General features: G+C 37.7%; 1 protein-coding gene across 2 annotated transcripts in view; it reads left to right on the top strand.

Moving 5' to 3' along the window:
• Positions 1-13435, top strand: part of dock10 (dedicator of cytokinesis 10) — a 124858-nt gene that overhangs the window by 84253 nt on the left and 27170 nt on the right. For both annotated transcript variants that reach the window (XM_084419797.1, XM_084419798.1), the window contains exons 15-32: positions 27-149; positions 226-305; positions 445-632; positions 2105-2170; positions 2263-2355; positions 2458-2581; positions 2688-2809; positions 3338-3421; positions 3511-3603; positions 4269-4387; positions 4481-4550; positions 6764-6877; positions 6963-7034; positions 8206-8352; positions 10641-10724; positions 11150-11246; positions 11372-11404; positions 12842-13020. In XM_084419797.1, coding sequence (XP_084275923.1) covers positions 27-149; positions 226-305; positions 445-632; positions 2105-2170; positions 2263-2355; positions 2458-2581; positions 2688-2809; positions 3338-3421; positions 3511-3603; positions 4269-4387; positions 4481-4550; positions 6764-6877; positions 6963-7034; positions 8206-8352; positions 10641-10724; positions 11150-11246; positions 11372-11404; positions 12842-13020 — 1888 coding nt within the window. The remainder of the gene's footprint in view (positions 1-26; positions 150-225; positions 306-444; positions 633-2104; positions 2171-2262; positions 2356-2457; positions 2582-2687; positions 2810-3337; positions 3422-3510; positions 3604-4268; positions 4388-4480; positions 4551-6763; positions 6878-6962; positions 7035-8205; positions 8353-10640; positions 10725-11149; positions 11247-11371; positions 11405-12841; positions 13021-13435) is intronic.

The following is a 13435-nucleotide window of genomic DNA, read 5'->3' as shown; positions in this document are numbered from 1 at the left end:
ACATTTCTTCCTTCTGTATATTCCAGGTCAGTGTTTAAGGACAACCAGGGCACAGTGGACAGGGAATGTCGCTTCTCTCCTCTCTTCAAACAGGAAAGCAACAAGATTTCCACAGAAGATCTCATCAAACTCATCACAGAGTACAGGAGGTACAGACTCTTTAGACACACGCACAAATAACATGTTATAATTAATAACCTCAGTAAAATGAAGCATTGTTTACAGGGCAGAGAAGGCCAGTAAACTCCAGACCATCCCTGGAAACCTTGAAATAAATGTGGACTGCGTTCCCATGGAATGCCCCAGTACGTTCCACTAAAACTACAAACATCCTCACATTTAGAGCTGAACTGAAGCAAAAATCTAATTGTACTCATAACTGTTGTATTGTATACTTGTCTGCTGTTGTGTACCCACACACTCACCTCCACACACGTTTCTCAGATTGCGTGACATCCTCATATGTTGCTCTGAGGCCGTTTGAGGACTGTGGCCTTCATGCTCCTACGGTGGAGGTAGACGAGTTCCTGCAGGACTCATCGAAGTTTGCCCAACCTTACAGAGTCTACAAGAATCACATCTATATCTACCCCAAACACCTCAAGTATGACAGCCAAAAGAGTTTTGCAAAGGTGAGAAAATAGTGGACACAACACAACACAATATGTGTGGCTTTCCTGAGCTAGTAAACTTGCCCGGCAGCTCACCTGGTACAGCACTTGTGATGCAGAGCTCTTGGGTTTGAGGCCCCGAAAAAATGAGTCACGATTAAAGAGCTGAAAGACTTGTAGAGGCAAGCTAAAATGGCATTTTCCTTCAGTAAATGTGTTTTTATCTCCAGTTTGCTTTTGTTAACACTGTCGTTTAGGTTAAGTGTAGGGTTTAGTGCAGGTGCTACATTATTTTCAAACACGATTAACCTTTTAGCACCACTCGTCATACATTTCTTTTTCAAACTGTCACGATACACACAACAACCAACGCAATAACAGTTGGCAGATTGATGTTCATCTATTTCTAATAAACCTATACAAAACCTTTTAGTGCCACTCACTGAAAATATGACACTTGCAAGAAGCAATGTAATATAGACATGTCGCCACAGGCACGTTTTTCCAATGATCCTGGGTTGTGAATGTACGTAGTATGAATGAAATCTGTACAATATCCGCCATGGTGTCATTGTCATGTGACTTACTGCCATTCACAACTCCTCTCCCATGGCCTTAATGGGAGAGTAAAGTGTCCCATCGACTGCACACTTTGTTTAATTTCAAATTAAAGAATTAAGATTAAAATGTATAAGAAAGTCAGCTGGGTAGTTTTTACCTATTGTTTTATGAATACTGTGAATTTGGACATACTACTCATTCCACATACTGTTTTTTGCCTACTATATAGTAGGGAAGTACATTGTTTCTTTCTTTTTTTTACTTTTAAGTACAATCAACTTCGATGTTTAAGTCATTTCAACGTAAATTACATTAAACTGACTTTTTTAAAAAAATGTATGAGTTGAATCTTGTATAACAAGATATATAAAAAAAAAACAAGATGTATAAAAAAAAACACTGAAAATTACTTAACTTATTTTGATGAGTTAAACCAATGTAAAAATATTTGTCATAACATTGATTATATAATTTTTTACAGTGTAGGCATATTCGGAGGAAAAGTGCTGTGTTTAGATTGGTAAGATCGCTAAGCTATTCCTCTCTAAATAAAAAAGTAAATGAGTGTAAATGTCAGCAACATCATAATTGACTAGTGGACGAAGTCTGTCTGTGGAAAACATGAGGTCATCTAATTTAATCGGTCTGCTATTTTATTGTAAACGACACTCCTGATTGGAGGCTTCTGTAAATATTTAGCTTATACATAGTTACGACGAAACTCATTTTTACTGGTGCAATACTGGCGCAAATATTTTACTCCACCATTAAGTTTTAACTTCTGAATGGGTGATGTCCCTGAGGAGCAACTGAAAATGCTGGAATTGCTTACAGTGTAACCAAGGATTCAGTTGTGTTCTTCACAGTTTTCTACTCTTTGTTCGTTCGACATGCAGTGTGTAGTCACGCTATGCTCCTTTTTTATTCGATAGGCTCGGAACATCGCAGTTTACGTGGAGTTCAGAAGCTCTGATGAAGAACATGCAAAGCCACTTAAGGTTACATAACACAATATTTCCATCACTTTCCATCAGCATCTGCTTTAGAATTTGACTCGTGAATCTAAAATGTTCTACATCAATTTCCACAGTGCATCTACGGAAAGCCAGGAGGTCCAGTTTTCACCACGTCTGCCTGTTCCACAGTTCTGCACCATTCACAGAACCCAGATTTTTATGATGAGGTTGTTTGCAAAATCTTCAAAATGTGCTTCAGAAGCGTTGTGGGTCAGCACTGTTACGTTTAGATATGGTACTTTAACATGTGTTGTGATATGTCTGATCAGGTCAAGATTGAGCTGCCCACACATCTTCATGAGAAACACCATTTACTCTTCTCCTTCTATCATGTGACCTGTGACATCAATGCCAAGACCAGCTCTAAGAAGAAAGAGGCTCTTGAAACTCCAGGTCAAAGATGCACATCAAGCCCAATGATCCTATGCTGTGCATGTTGAAATGCTGCAGTGCTCTGACAGTGTGTTTGTGTGTACTGTATGTTGGTTTTATGTTACAGTGGGTTATGCGTGGTTGCCTCTCCTGAAGGACGGCCGTGTTTCCTCTCAGGATTTCAGCATTCCAGTCTCCTGCACTTTGCCTGGTGGATATCTACACATTAAAGATTCTTCATCCACCAAAGTGAGCACAAGAATCCAGAAACGCAAATAAACAATTAGTTAAGAAAATAGAGAAATAGAGATGTAAGTGTGATTATGATTATGGTGAATGTAGAGGGAAGATAAGTCTATGGTTTTGCTAAGATAAATAGTTTTATATGTCACATAAACCAGAACCCAGAATATACACGAATCCGTGAAGACAAACACGAACTAAACAAAGGCCTTCATGCTAACTAACATGTACAAAGTACATCCAACTCGTGAATATTCTTAAAATAGCACTTGCCATTGAACGGAAGATTGCTATCGGATTGCCATCAGATGTCTACAGAAAGGAAGAAGACGCACAGAGATAATGAAGGTTACATAGAAACAAATGATGATAAGCAGTAGCTGTGTGAACCAGGGAACAAAATAATCTTCACAACTTAATGTCTTGCAAAGTATAGTCCCAAAGATAAATAATGACGATTCGCACATGATATGACGAGGGATTTTCACAGACAAATATATATGATATCTAATATTTCTCCATGTTTCTGTGCAGAATGGCTCCGATGTGAAGTTGGTCGATGGGGGGAAGCAGATCTTCAAAGTGTCCACTGTGGTGCTTTCTACAGTTTATACTCAGGTTGAACAGAGCCACAGTCTCAGATGAAAATGTACTGCCAGCTTGTTGATATGTTTATGATCTAACATTTCCCACGGACACTTTTGCAGGACCCCCATCTAAACCGCTTCTTCCAGCAGTGCCAGAAACGAGAGGTGGACCTCTCTCAACCTCCTACCTCAAACTTCCTCAACTGCCTTAAAGTAAGTGTCTCCAGGGCCTTACCCAGGGTTTGAACATTAGTCAAGAACTGTGCCATGATTACACCTAAATACATAAACTTATGATCCAGAGACTGACAGGTTTGCCGGCTCTTTAGAAATACAGACATATGTTGTGTTTTGCCATTTCACTCTGTTTGTTTTCTGTGGAGGATGGACATTGTTAAATTAGACCTTATTGATTGAGGTGTGTAGAATTGATGTATTTACATCAATGTTTGCATATTAGTAACCATTGCTGTATGAATGAGCATCAGAATACACACTAGGAAACTGTATGCTGTTATAACTGCATTACAGTATACTGTATACTATAATAATGCAACAAGCTAAACATGATTATCATGTGCCGTAGGAAGTGCCATTCACTTCAGCCTTTGATGAGCAGATATCTTGGTTTCCTCTGATATTGATGAATGAACATCAAATGGCTTCATTATGCATGCATATTATTGCAAACTGTAGACTGTTTTTTTTATGAAGTGAAATCAAAATACAAATTTCCAATGTTTCGAATTATATGTAACTATTGTGAAACTAATACTCATCCTGTATGTTTGAGTAATGTCAGTAAAATAACCCTTCGCTATTTTAAGAGGAATAAGGCCGTATTTTTCTGTCAACTCTTCTTTTTTTTGTCTTCTCAGGGCCTCCTGAGTATGGAGAAGATTCATGTGGTTATTCGCTTCCTTCCTGTTCTCTTCAACCAGCTCTTCAAAGTGCTTACCCAAAACGACAGTGATGAAGTGACCGCCAGCACCACCAGGTACAGAAACCCATCACTGACTCTTCTGAACACAATATATCGACACAGCTGTCAGATTTGATTCTCACTTTAACCTTACATCGTATCCATCAGGGTCCTGGTCCACATCTTAGCTAAGTGTCATGAGGAGAACATGGACCACTATTTGCACTCTTACATAAAGGTACGTATGTCACAAACATATTGCGCAATGTATCATTTCACTCACGCATGTCTCAGCTACTTCCAAGTACTAGATCAAGACAAGCATAGGTGTAGATAAATGTGTGAGATATGGACAGTTCCTGGTTCGTGAACAACAGGTTTTTTCCAGGCCAAAACCACAGTTTTACAGGCAGAATGATTCAACATTGCCTTAAATTATACCACAAATTTTGTGACTTGTTGACGAGACAATAACCAATGGAAGCTTGTTTCCGCCACAGAATAAAACATTTTAAAAGACAATTGCGACTTTTTAACTCACAATTGCGAGATTTAAAGTCAGAATTGTGTGATATAAAGTTGCAATTGTGTGTTTTAAACTCAGAATTGCGTGATATAAACTAACAATTGCAAGAAATAAACTTGCAATTCTAACTTTATAACACACAATTGCGAGTTTATATCTCGCAATTCTGACTTTATAACAGATTTTCTCAAGTTACAAAGTCCAATTCTAAGGGAAAAAAAGACTGACTTTTTCCCTCGGAATTGCGAGTTTATATCTCACAATTCTGACTTTATAACAAGCAACTGCGACTTTATTTTATGCAATTCTGACTGAATATCTCCCAATCTCGTGTTATGAAGTCAGAAATGCGAGATATAAACATGCATTTATGAGAAAAATTAGTTTATTTCTCGCAATTGTGAATTTTTATCTCACAATTCGGACTTTATAACAAGCAATTGCCACTTTATATCACACGTTTCTAAGATAAAATGTCAGAATTGCCAGATGTAAACTGGTAATTGTGAGAAAATACGCTCTTCCACCGTTGGGCCAAACCATTCTCTTTGCTTAACCGTTCCATTCCGTGCCGATCTGGACCAGCCGATAAGAAAGCCCAGCTAACAGAGTTTTGTTATAAGAACGTTCTCCAAATATTCAGTGTTGGTTCTGGGAACTTAAAAAGTGTCCAGTTTTCTTGACGTTAGAGGAACGTGTTTTTGAAGGTATGATGTTCCTCAAACGTTCTTTCAACTTAATTTTAATTAACAATTAAACATTCTAGGAACGTTGATTTGGAACATTCCTAGAACATTAAAATGTCCAGTTTCCTGAATGTTAATAGAATGTTATTGAAAGGTTAGTATGATGTTCCTGAAACATTCTTTCAATCATTCAAACACCTGCTGTGAACAAGCACTGAAAGAAAGAGAAATAAGAACACAAACTACAACTTTCTTCAGCCACAGTCTCAAATGAAATCAACTGAAGAGAAAAGAAGACATTAAATCTCTGAAGATCTCAGCAGAGGAGGATTAAACAACTCCACAAACAGCATTACCAGCTTCACTTATTACTAACCAGACTGACTTTATTTCTGTCAGACGTCTACAGAAGTTCTTATTGAGAACTAACAGAGGTTTAGATGTTGATGAATGATTGTTTCATTTGACGTTACCATCTTGGTGATCAGAGTTTGCCTTAAGTTGGGCTCTTGACCCTTGACTTTTGTTAAGCAACTGCTTTTTGTGTATTTTTGCTTATTAAAATTTAAGCTTATTTTAGAGAATTAAGTAATAAAGTCAACCAAATTGATAAACATCATTTGTAACACTGAAGTGAATTGTGTAAGATAAGATGTTGAGACACACTTAGACATCAACACTCATCATACAAACCTCAACAATGGTCACAATTATCAATAATTCAGCTGCATAATTTATTCATGCCACAATGTATGCTGGGAGGCGTGTTTCGTGTGTTTCATATGCTGGCATAAAGCATTTCACCATTGTTGTGTTTCATATGCTGATAGTTGATGTCTGTGAGTGCATAAACAACACAAAACAAGTTTTAAACAAAGTTAACAATGAAGGTGTTATGTATTCTGAAATGCAACGATGGTGTTACAAACGATCTTTAACACATCAATACCTTCAAGCATCAAGAACATCATCCCTTTTAAAACATGTTACTCTAACGCCAGGAAAACTGGACATTTTTTACGTTCCCAGAACCAACACTGAATATTTGGAGAACGTTCTTGTCGAGTGAAAAAACAACTGGAACCGTTCATTACCATTCTTAAGCCGTTCGGCGCAACGGTGGAAAAGCTGCTTATTACTTTTGATCAAGTGTTGAAAATGATGACTGACTGATTAGACTGATGATGCCATGTCCTCACAGTGTCTTGTGTCAAATGTATTTCTCTTTTGTTTATCCAGTTTGTCTTTAAGACTGAAGCATGTGGCTTCAGAACTGTTCACGAAGAGTTGGCCAAGGGAATGACCTCTGACCTGAAGAGCAACGAACAGTCGGTCATTCGAAATGTCCTTAAGGTGAGCTAACGTGACCATTTCTCTTTTAGAGAAGTGATGGACCTTTTCTAATCTTGTCCTTTGACATCTGTTTGGTTCTCTGCAGTTCTCGTGGTTCTTTCTAGAGATCATAGTGAAGTCGATGGCTCAGCATCTGCTGGACTCAGCTAAGCTGAAGGTAAATATTGAGTCAGCAGACATGAACTCACACTTAAAGCATCTGCTCGTTTTCTTTCATCTTCTAATTTTGATGGTAGGCTACGGTAAGCCTAAAATAATGATTTATATTCAACACTCTTGGTTTAATTTGACAGGAAGTTGTAGGCTTTCTTCTCACTATAAGTAACTCTTTGTGTGGCTAGTCAGATCCGCTCTGATATAGTGATCACAGATAAACGTGTGCATCCATTAAATCATCAGATTCATCCGTGCAGAAGAGGAGTACTGAAGTGTAACTGACGTGAAAACAATATATCTTAACAGTAACATCTTTAAATTAACATATACTTCCTCAAACTTTTATGCTATGGTAAGATTCTGTGGATGTTACAGGTTCTTCATGAAATCATAGAGTCATTGTTTTTTTATTTGACCTTGTGGTGTTCAGTTACACTGTAAAAAAATTAAGCTTGAACAACAACTTTTTGTAAATAACAGTTATACGAACTGAAAATAAGCAAAATAACGTTTAGTTGAGTCAACTTGACATTATTTGTTTTTTGGAGAGGTGCAACTATTCTGTAACAAATCTTTTGTAGTTGAGCCAATTCAAAAATGTTTTGTCTATTTGGAAATCATTTGGTCATCACCATTTTGGTGATGAGCGTTTCCTTTGGTTGAGCAATTTGACTCTTGGCTTTTTGTGTGAGTTTGTGGTCTTTGTAACAGTGTTTAGCAAAACACATAATCTGTTGCTAAGAAACAACAACAAAAAAAGTTGATCAAGTTTTCAGCTTCATAAATTCAAATAAATCACTAATCTTATTTCTGACCAACATTTATTTATTTTTTTTATTCATATTTTACCAGCAAAACTTTCTTGCAGCAGATCAGACATTCTGAATTCTGATTTTAAAATACATTATAAGGGAAACATTTATTTTGACACACACACAGACATCAAGAATCAGCATATGAATCTCAACCATGGTGACATGCTTCATGCCGCAATGCATGCTGGGAGCCACCATAGTATTAAAATCATGAATCCCAGCATGCATTGTGTATCGACTTATTAAAATCAAAAGACATACTGTACACTTCCTGAATACTCACAACTGCTTCTGTGTCTTTTACTCAGTCAAACTTGTGTTTTATAAGAAATGTGTAATAAAATGTGTTTTGCTCAGCTTCCTCGACCGCAACGATTTCCTGGAACTTTCCAAAGTCGATTGGAGACCCTGATCATGACCATGTCCGATCACATCTTCTGGAAGCATAAAGAGTTTGCAGAGGAGACACGCAGCGCTAATATGGCCATAGCGGCTTTTGTGAAGGTCAGGACGGCAAAGATTCAAATAAAGTACATGATTCAGTTAGAAGATGCAGAACTCATTACGAACTAGATATGTATGTTCATTGATTCTGTGTGTGATGTGTACTGTTCCCACATAGCAACATTGTGTCGGCCCAGATCCGGCCCACATCTGGCACACGTGGAAAGATGATCTGGCCCACATGCAGCGTGGAATGATGGGATTTGGGCAGCTCATTCCTGTTTGCCAGATCTGGGCCACAAGCAGGCCATAGCAATGCCACATGTCAGCCAATAGCAAAGAAATAAACCAGAACTGGACCTTATCTGAGCCACAAAATCTGTGTATATTAAATATGAAGTCATCTCAGCCTGTTAACAAAAAGAATCACTGAAAGAAAGAAGAGAACAGAAAAAAGAGACGAGCAGAAACACAAGAACTACAACTGACTTCAGCCACAGCCTCAGATGAAATCAACTGAAGAGAAAAGAAGACATTAAATCTGTGAAGATCTCAGCAGAGGAGGATTAAACAACTCCACAAACAGCATTACCAGCTTCACTTATTACTAACCAGACTGACTTTATTTCTGTCACACGTCTACAGAAGGTTTTATTGAGAATTAACAGGTGTTTAAATCTAATGTGTTTCATTTGAAGTCACCATAACAGTGATTAGTGTTTCCATTAGTTGGGCTCTTAACTCTTATTATAGCATTAGTCTTTTTTGGCCACTGTGACAGTGTGATTTTCAAACACATTTGCAGCAGCAAAGAACGCTAAAGTGAAACGAGATCAGGTGATGATGGTTTCCTGTTAATGGTTTTATAATCATCATGAAATAGACTGATTCACTGAGGTAATTTGAATCTAACAACTGTGTTGTACCAATAATATATTCTCATTACAAACCCTGTGTTACTGCAGCGTGGGGTCCAGCAATATTATAACAATCAGTTAGAAGATTTTAACAAACATGAAAAATGAATCCACGGTGACACACAGAGATATAAAAAATCAGCACATGAATCTCAACAAGGGTGACAATATATATATATTTTTTTAGATAAACAGATTAATTCATAACATCACTGAAAAGCTACTAAATGTCACAAAAAAAACAACAGCAAAAAATAAAAGCACATATTTAGAATTAAAATAATAGGACAATTCAGCTGCATAATTTATTCATGTTGCAATGCATGCTGGGAGTTTTGTACAATGATGGTACCCAGCATGCATTGCAGCAAGGTACTTTAGATTGTCACCATTGTTGAGATTCATACGTTGATTATTGATGTCCGTGTTTGTCATCGAACAGTAATTTTTCGTGCTCATGTTTGTTAAAATCTTCTAACTGATTGTTATAATATTGCTGGACCTCACGCTGCAGTAACACAGGGTTTGTAATGAGAATATATTATTGGTACAACACAATTGTTAGATTCAAATTACCTCAGTGAATCAGGTTATTTCATGATGATTATAAAACCATCATCACCTGATCTCGTTTCACTTTAGCTTTCTTTGCTGCTGCAAATGTGTTTGACAAACACACTGTCACAGCGGCCAAAAAAGATCAAAGATATAATACGAGTTAAGAGCCCAACTAATGGAAACACTAATCACTGTTATGGTGACTTCAAATAAAACACATTAGAGTTAAACCTCTGTCAATTCTCTATAAAAACTTCTGTAGACGTGTGACAGAAATAAAGTCAGTCTGGTTAGTAATAAGTGAAGCTGGTAATGCTGTTTGTGGAGTTGTTTAATCCTCCTCTGCTGAGATCTTCACAGATTTAATGTCTTCTTTTCTCTTCAGTTGATTTCATCTGAGGCTGTGTCTGAAGTCAGTTGTAGTTCTTGTGTTTCTGCTCGTCTCTTTTTTCTGTTCTCTTCTTTCTTTCAGTGATTCTTTTTGTTAACAGGCTGAGATGACTTCATATTTAATATACACAGATTTTGTGGCTCAGATAAGGTCCAGTTCTGGTTTATTTATTTGCTCTTGGCTGACATGTGGCATTGCTATGGCCTGCTTGTGGCCCAGATTTGGCAAACAGGAGTGGCCCACCCAAGTGCCGTAATTCCACGCTGCATGTGGGCCAGATCATCTTTCCACGTGTGCCAGATGTGGGCCGGATCTGGGCCGACACAATGTTGCTATGTGGGTTGTTGCATTTGAAATTGGACAGCTTATTGGTCCTTGTAGAGAGCCTACATTTTCATAACGGTTTGTTATAAACTTGTAATTAATTTGCTATTGTCGCTACAATCAATTTTAATTTAAATATGCGTTTTTCCCTTCTTCAGCGGTGCTTCACATTCATGGACAGAGGTTTCACCTTTAAACTGATCAGCAACTACATAAACATGATCACAGCCAGTGACAACAAGGTACCCGAACTTTTACACATTCTCACCGCAGTGACAATACACTTTGTGCTCCATTGACTTCCATTCAAATGCATGTAAACGCAAACTCATGTGATGAAGTTTCACATCTGCAAACAAAAGTTTGGTGAACAATGATCTGCGAAGTTGTAATGCAAGAGGATATGTGACCAATAGAGCTTCTGAACATGACAGACTGACCTCTTGGCTCAATACAAAGTCTAGTGTGAGCACAGCTTTAGCATTGACGCATTAAAAGAAAGAAAAAGAAAGAACTTTTGTTATGCAACGACTGACATCTATTTATGTATTATTTATGTGTGTTTTTGCTTGGCTGTTTAATTCATTGACTGTCTCTATTGCGAAGATTATCACTAAAGAACTGCTTTGTGTGTGGATGTTTTTGGGTGCGAATGTTGTTTTTCTAGGCGCTGTTTGAGCTGAAGTTTGAGTTCATAAGAGAAGTGTGTAACTATGAGCACTGTGTCCCTCTGAGTCTTCCCATCCCGTCTGCACGAATCACAGGTCAGAGAGCAGCAAAATCTCCACCTCTTCGTGTCTCATTCACATAACTTCATGCTCATCTTAGTTCTAATGAACATACTGTAGACCCCACCTAACATTCTCTCTGTCTCGTTTCTCTCTATCAGACAAGGAATCACTGGAAACCCAAAGTGCTCAGGGTAACTATTACATGTATTTTATTGAACTTGATATAATTAAACATAAAATAAATAAAAAACAATGCTAAAAACCAATAATAAAAAAGTTAAACCAGTCTGATTGTTAAGAAAATCCAACCCATTCTCGCTCCAAAGGTGTCAAAAACCGAAGCATGGTCAAGCGCCTTGCGTGTCACACTTTTAGGGCCAGATTTACTAATAGTTTGAGTAAGCGCAAACCCTCTTTTGGCTTTAAAACAACTACTGTCAAGATTTACTAAAGACGCGCAGTGAAAAATTAGCTCTGAAAAGTTATGGACAGTTGTTTTTGCGGCTGATCTTATTGCATATGCATTTGTAGGAGTTTCCCTTTCAGAAGCAAAATGTATGGGAGGAGAGTATTTAAATGAATCACGCAAGGTGATTAACTAAGGTTTGCGCTCGTCAATGTACTGGTGTTTGCGCCATTATTTACCTCCCAAACAAAGCACGTCTTAAACCAGACACTAATTTGCGCTGCTGTTGGTAGATCGTGTTGGCCATTATGGAAATGATCCGGCTGTGTCTTGTGTTCTTTAATTTGCGCGTCGTCAGTAGATCACGCGCAGAACTGTACACTCCCATCAGGAAGTTTTTTCTCTTATTCTAATTTGCCCTGTTTACTAAATCTGACCCTTAAGATGCTAAAAGTACCTCATGACATCTATATTGTGACTAACTAGGAATGCCATTGCTTTTAATGAGAAACCTCTGCCTTCAGTCCACAGATGTGAACGGCATGTGAATTTTATCATCATGACATATTTGGCAAAATGAAAGTTCTGTCGTCATTTCCTCACCCTCATGTCGTTTCAAACCCATAAGACTTTCATTCATCTTCAGAACACAAATGAAGATATTTTTAATGAAATCTGAGAGCTTTCTGTTCCTCCATAGACAGCTACGTAACTACCACTTTGACGCTTCAAAAAGTTCATAAAGAGATCGTAAAACGAATCCATATGAATCGAGCGGTTTAGTCCAAATCTCCTGAAGAGACACGATTGCTTTATATGATGAACAGATTTAAATTAGGCTTTCATTAAATCACACATCAGTTGTGGTAAACGGAAGCTCAAGCATGTTCGCTGTTTATGTTTGCTGATCAATGTTTACATGTGGATAAAAGCCTAAATTAAGTCTGTTCTTCATATAAAGTGACTGTGTCTCTTCAGAAAATTTGGACTAAACCACTTAATTCAGTTGGATTAGTTTTACGATCTCTTTATGAACTTTTCTAAGCGGTAGCTGTCGACAGAGGGACAGAAATCTCTCAGATTTAATTGATGAACAAAGTCTTATGTGTTTGGAACAACTTGAGGGTGTGTAAATTATGACAGATGTTTAATTTTTGGGTGAATTTAAGAAGGGGACAATCGTTAACAATGTTGTGTTTTCTCTCTCTGTCTTACCTCTCAGTGGGCTTTCCAGAGTATAGTTTGACAGAAGAGTTCTGCAGGAAACATTTCCTCACAGGACTGTTGTTGCGAGAGCTGGGGCTCGCTCTGCAAGACGAGCAAGACCTGAGACACCTCGCCCTGTCCTGCCTGAAGAACCTCATGGCTAAACATTCACTGGACTCTCGTTATGCCGCAAAGGTGAGTTTTGACAATGATAGCACTTCAAATTAGGGCTGCACAATATATCGAAATGATCTAAATTTCGCAAATGTATATATCGCAGTATGCATATCGCAACGGCTTGCAATAACTGGGGTCATGAACAAAAGACAAAGAGAAAATCACTCTCTGCTCTTGGCTGAATAACTTTTGTAGCTTTTAATAAGAATCAGTATAATTCATACAGTGAAAACTAAGCAGTGTTTTATTTTTACATTTGATTATTCAGTTTCTGTTGTTAAATAAACCATGTAGGATAACCTGAACCCCTAAACCCTGTGGTTTACACTGATGTTGAATTTACACTTACTTCTTATACTACAGTAAAACACTGCTGTTCACTTTCAGAAGTTGTATTCTTGTCACAAAAAGAATGTGAAACACTTGTGTAGGT

Source organism: Rutilus rutilus (genome assembly GCF_951802725.1).
Source record: "Rutilus rutilus genome assembly, chromosome: 9".
In the NCBI taxonomy this organism is placed as follows: Eukaryota; Metazoa; Chordata; class Actinopteri; order Cypriniformes; family Leuciscidae; genus Rutilus; species Rutilus rutilus.
The sequence above is the reverse complement of the archived record's forward strand: the minus strand, read 5'-3'. Positions and strand labels throughout refer to the sequence as shown.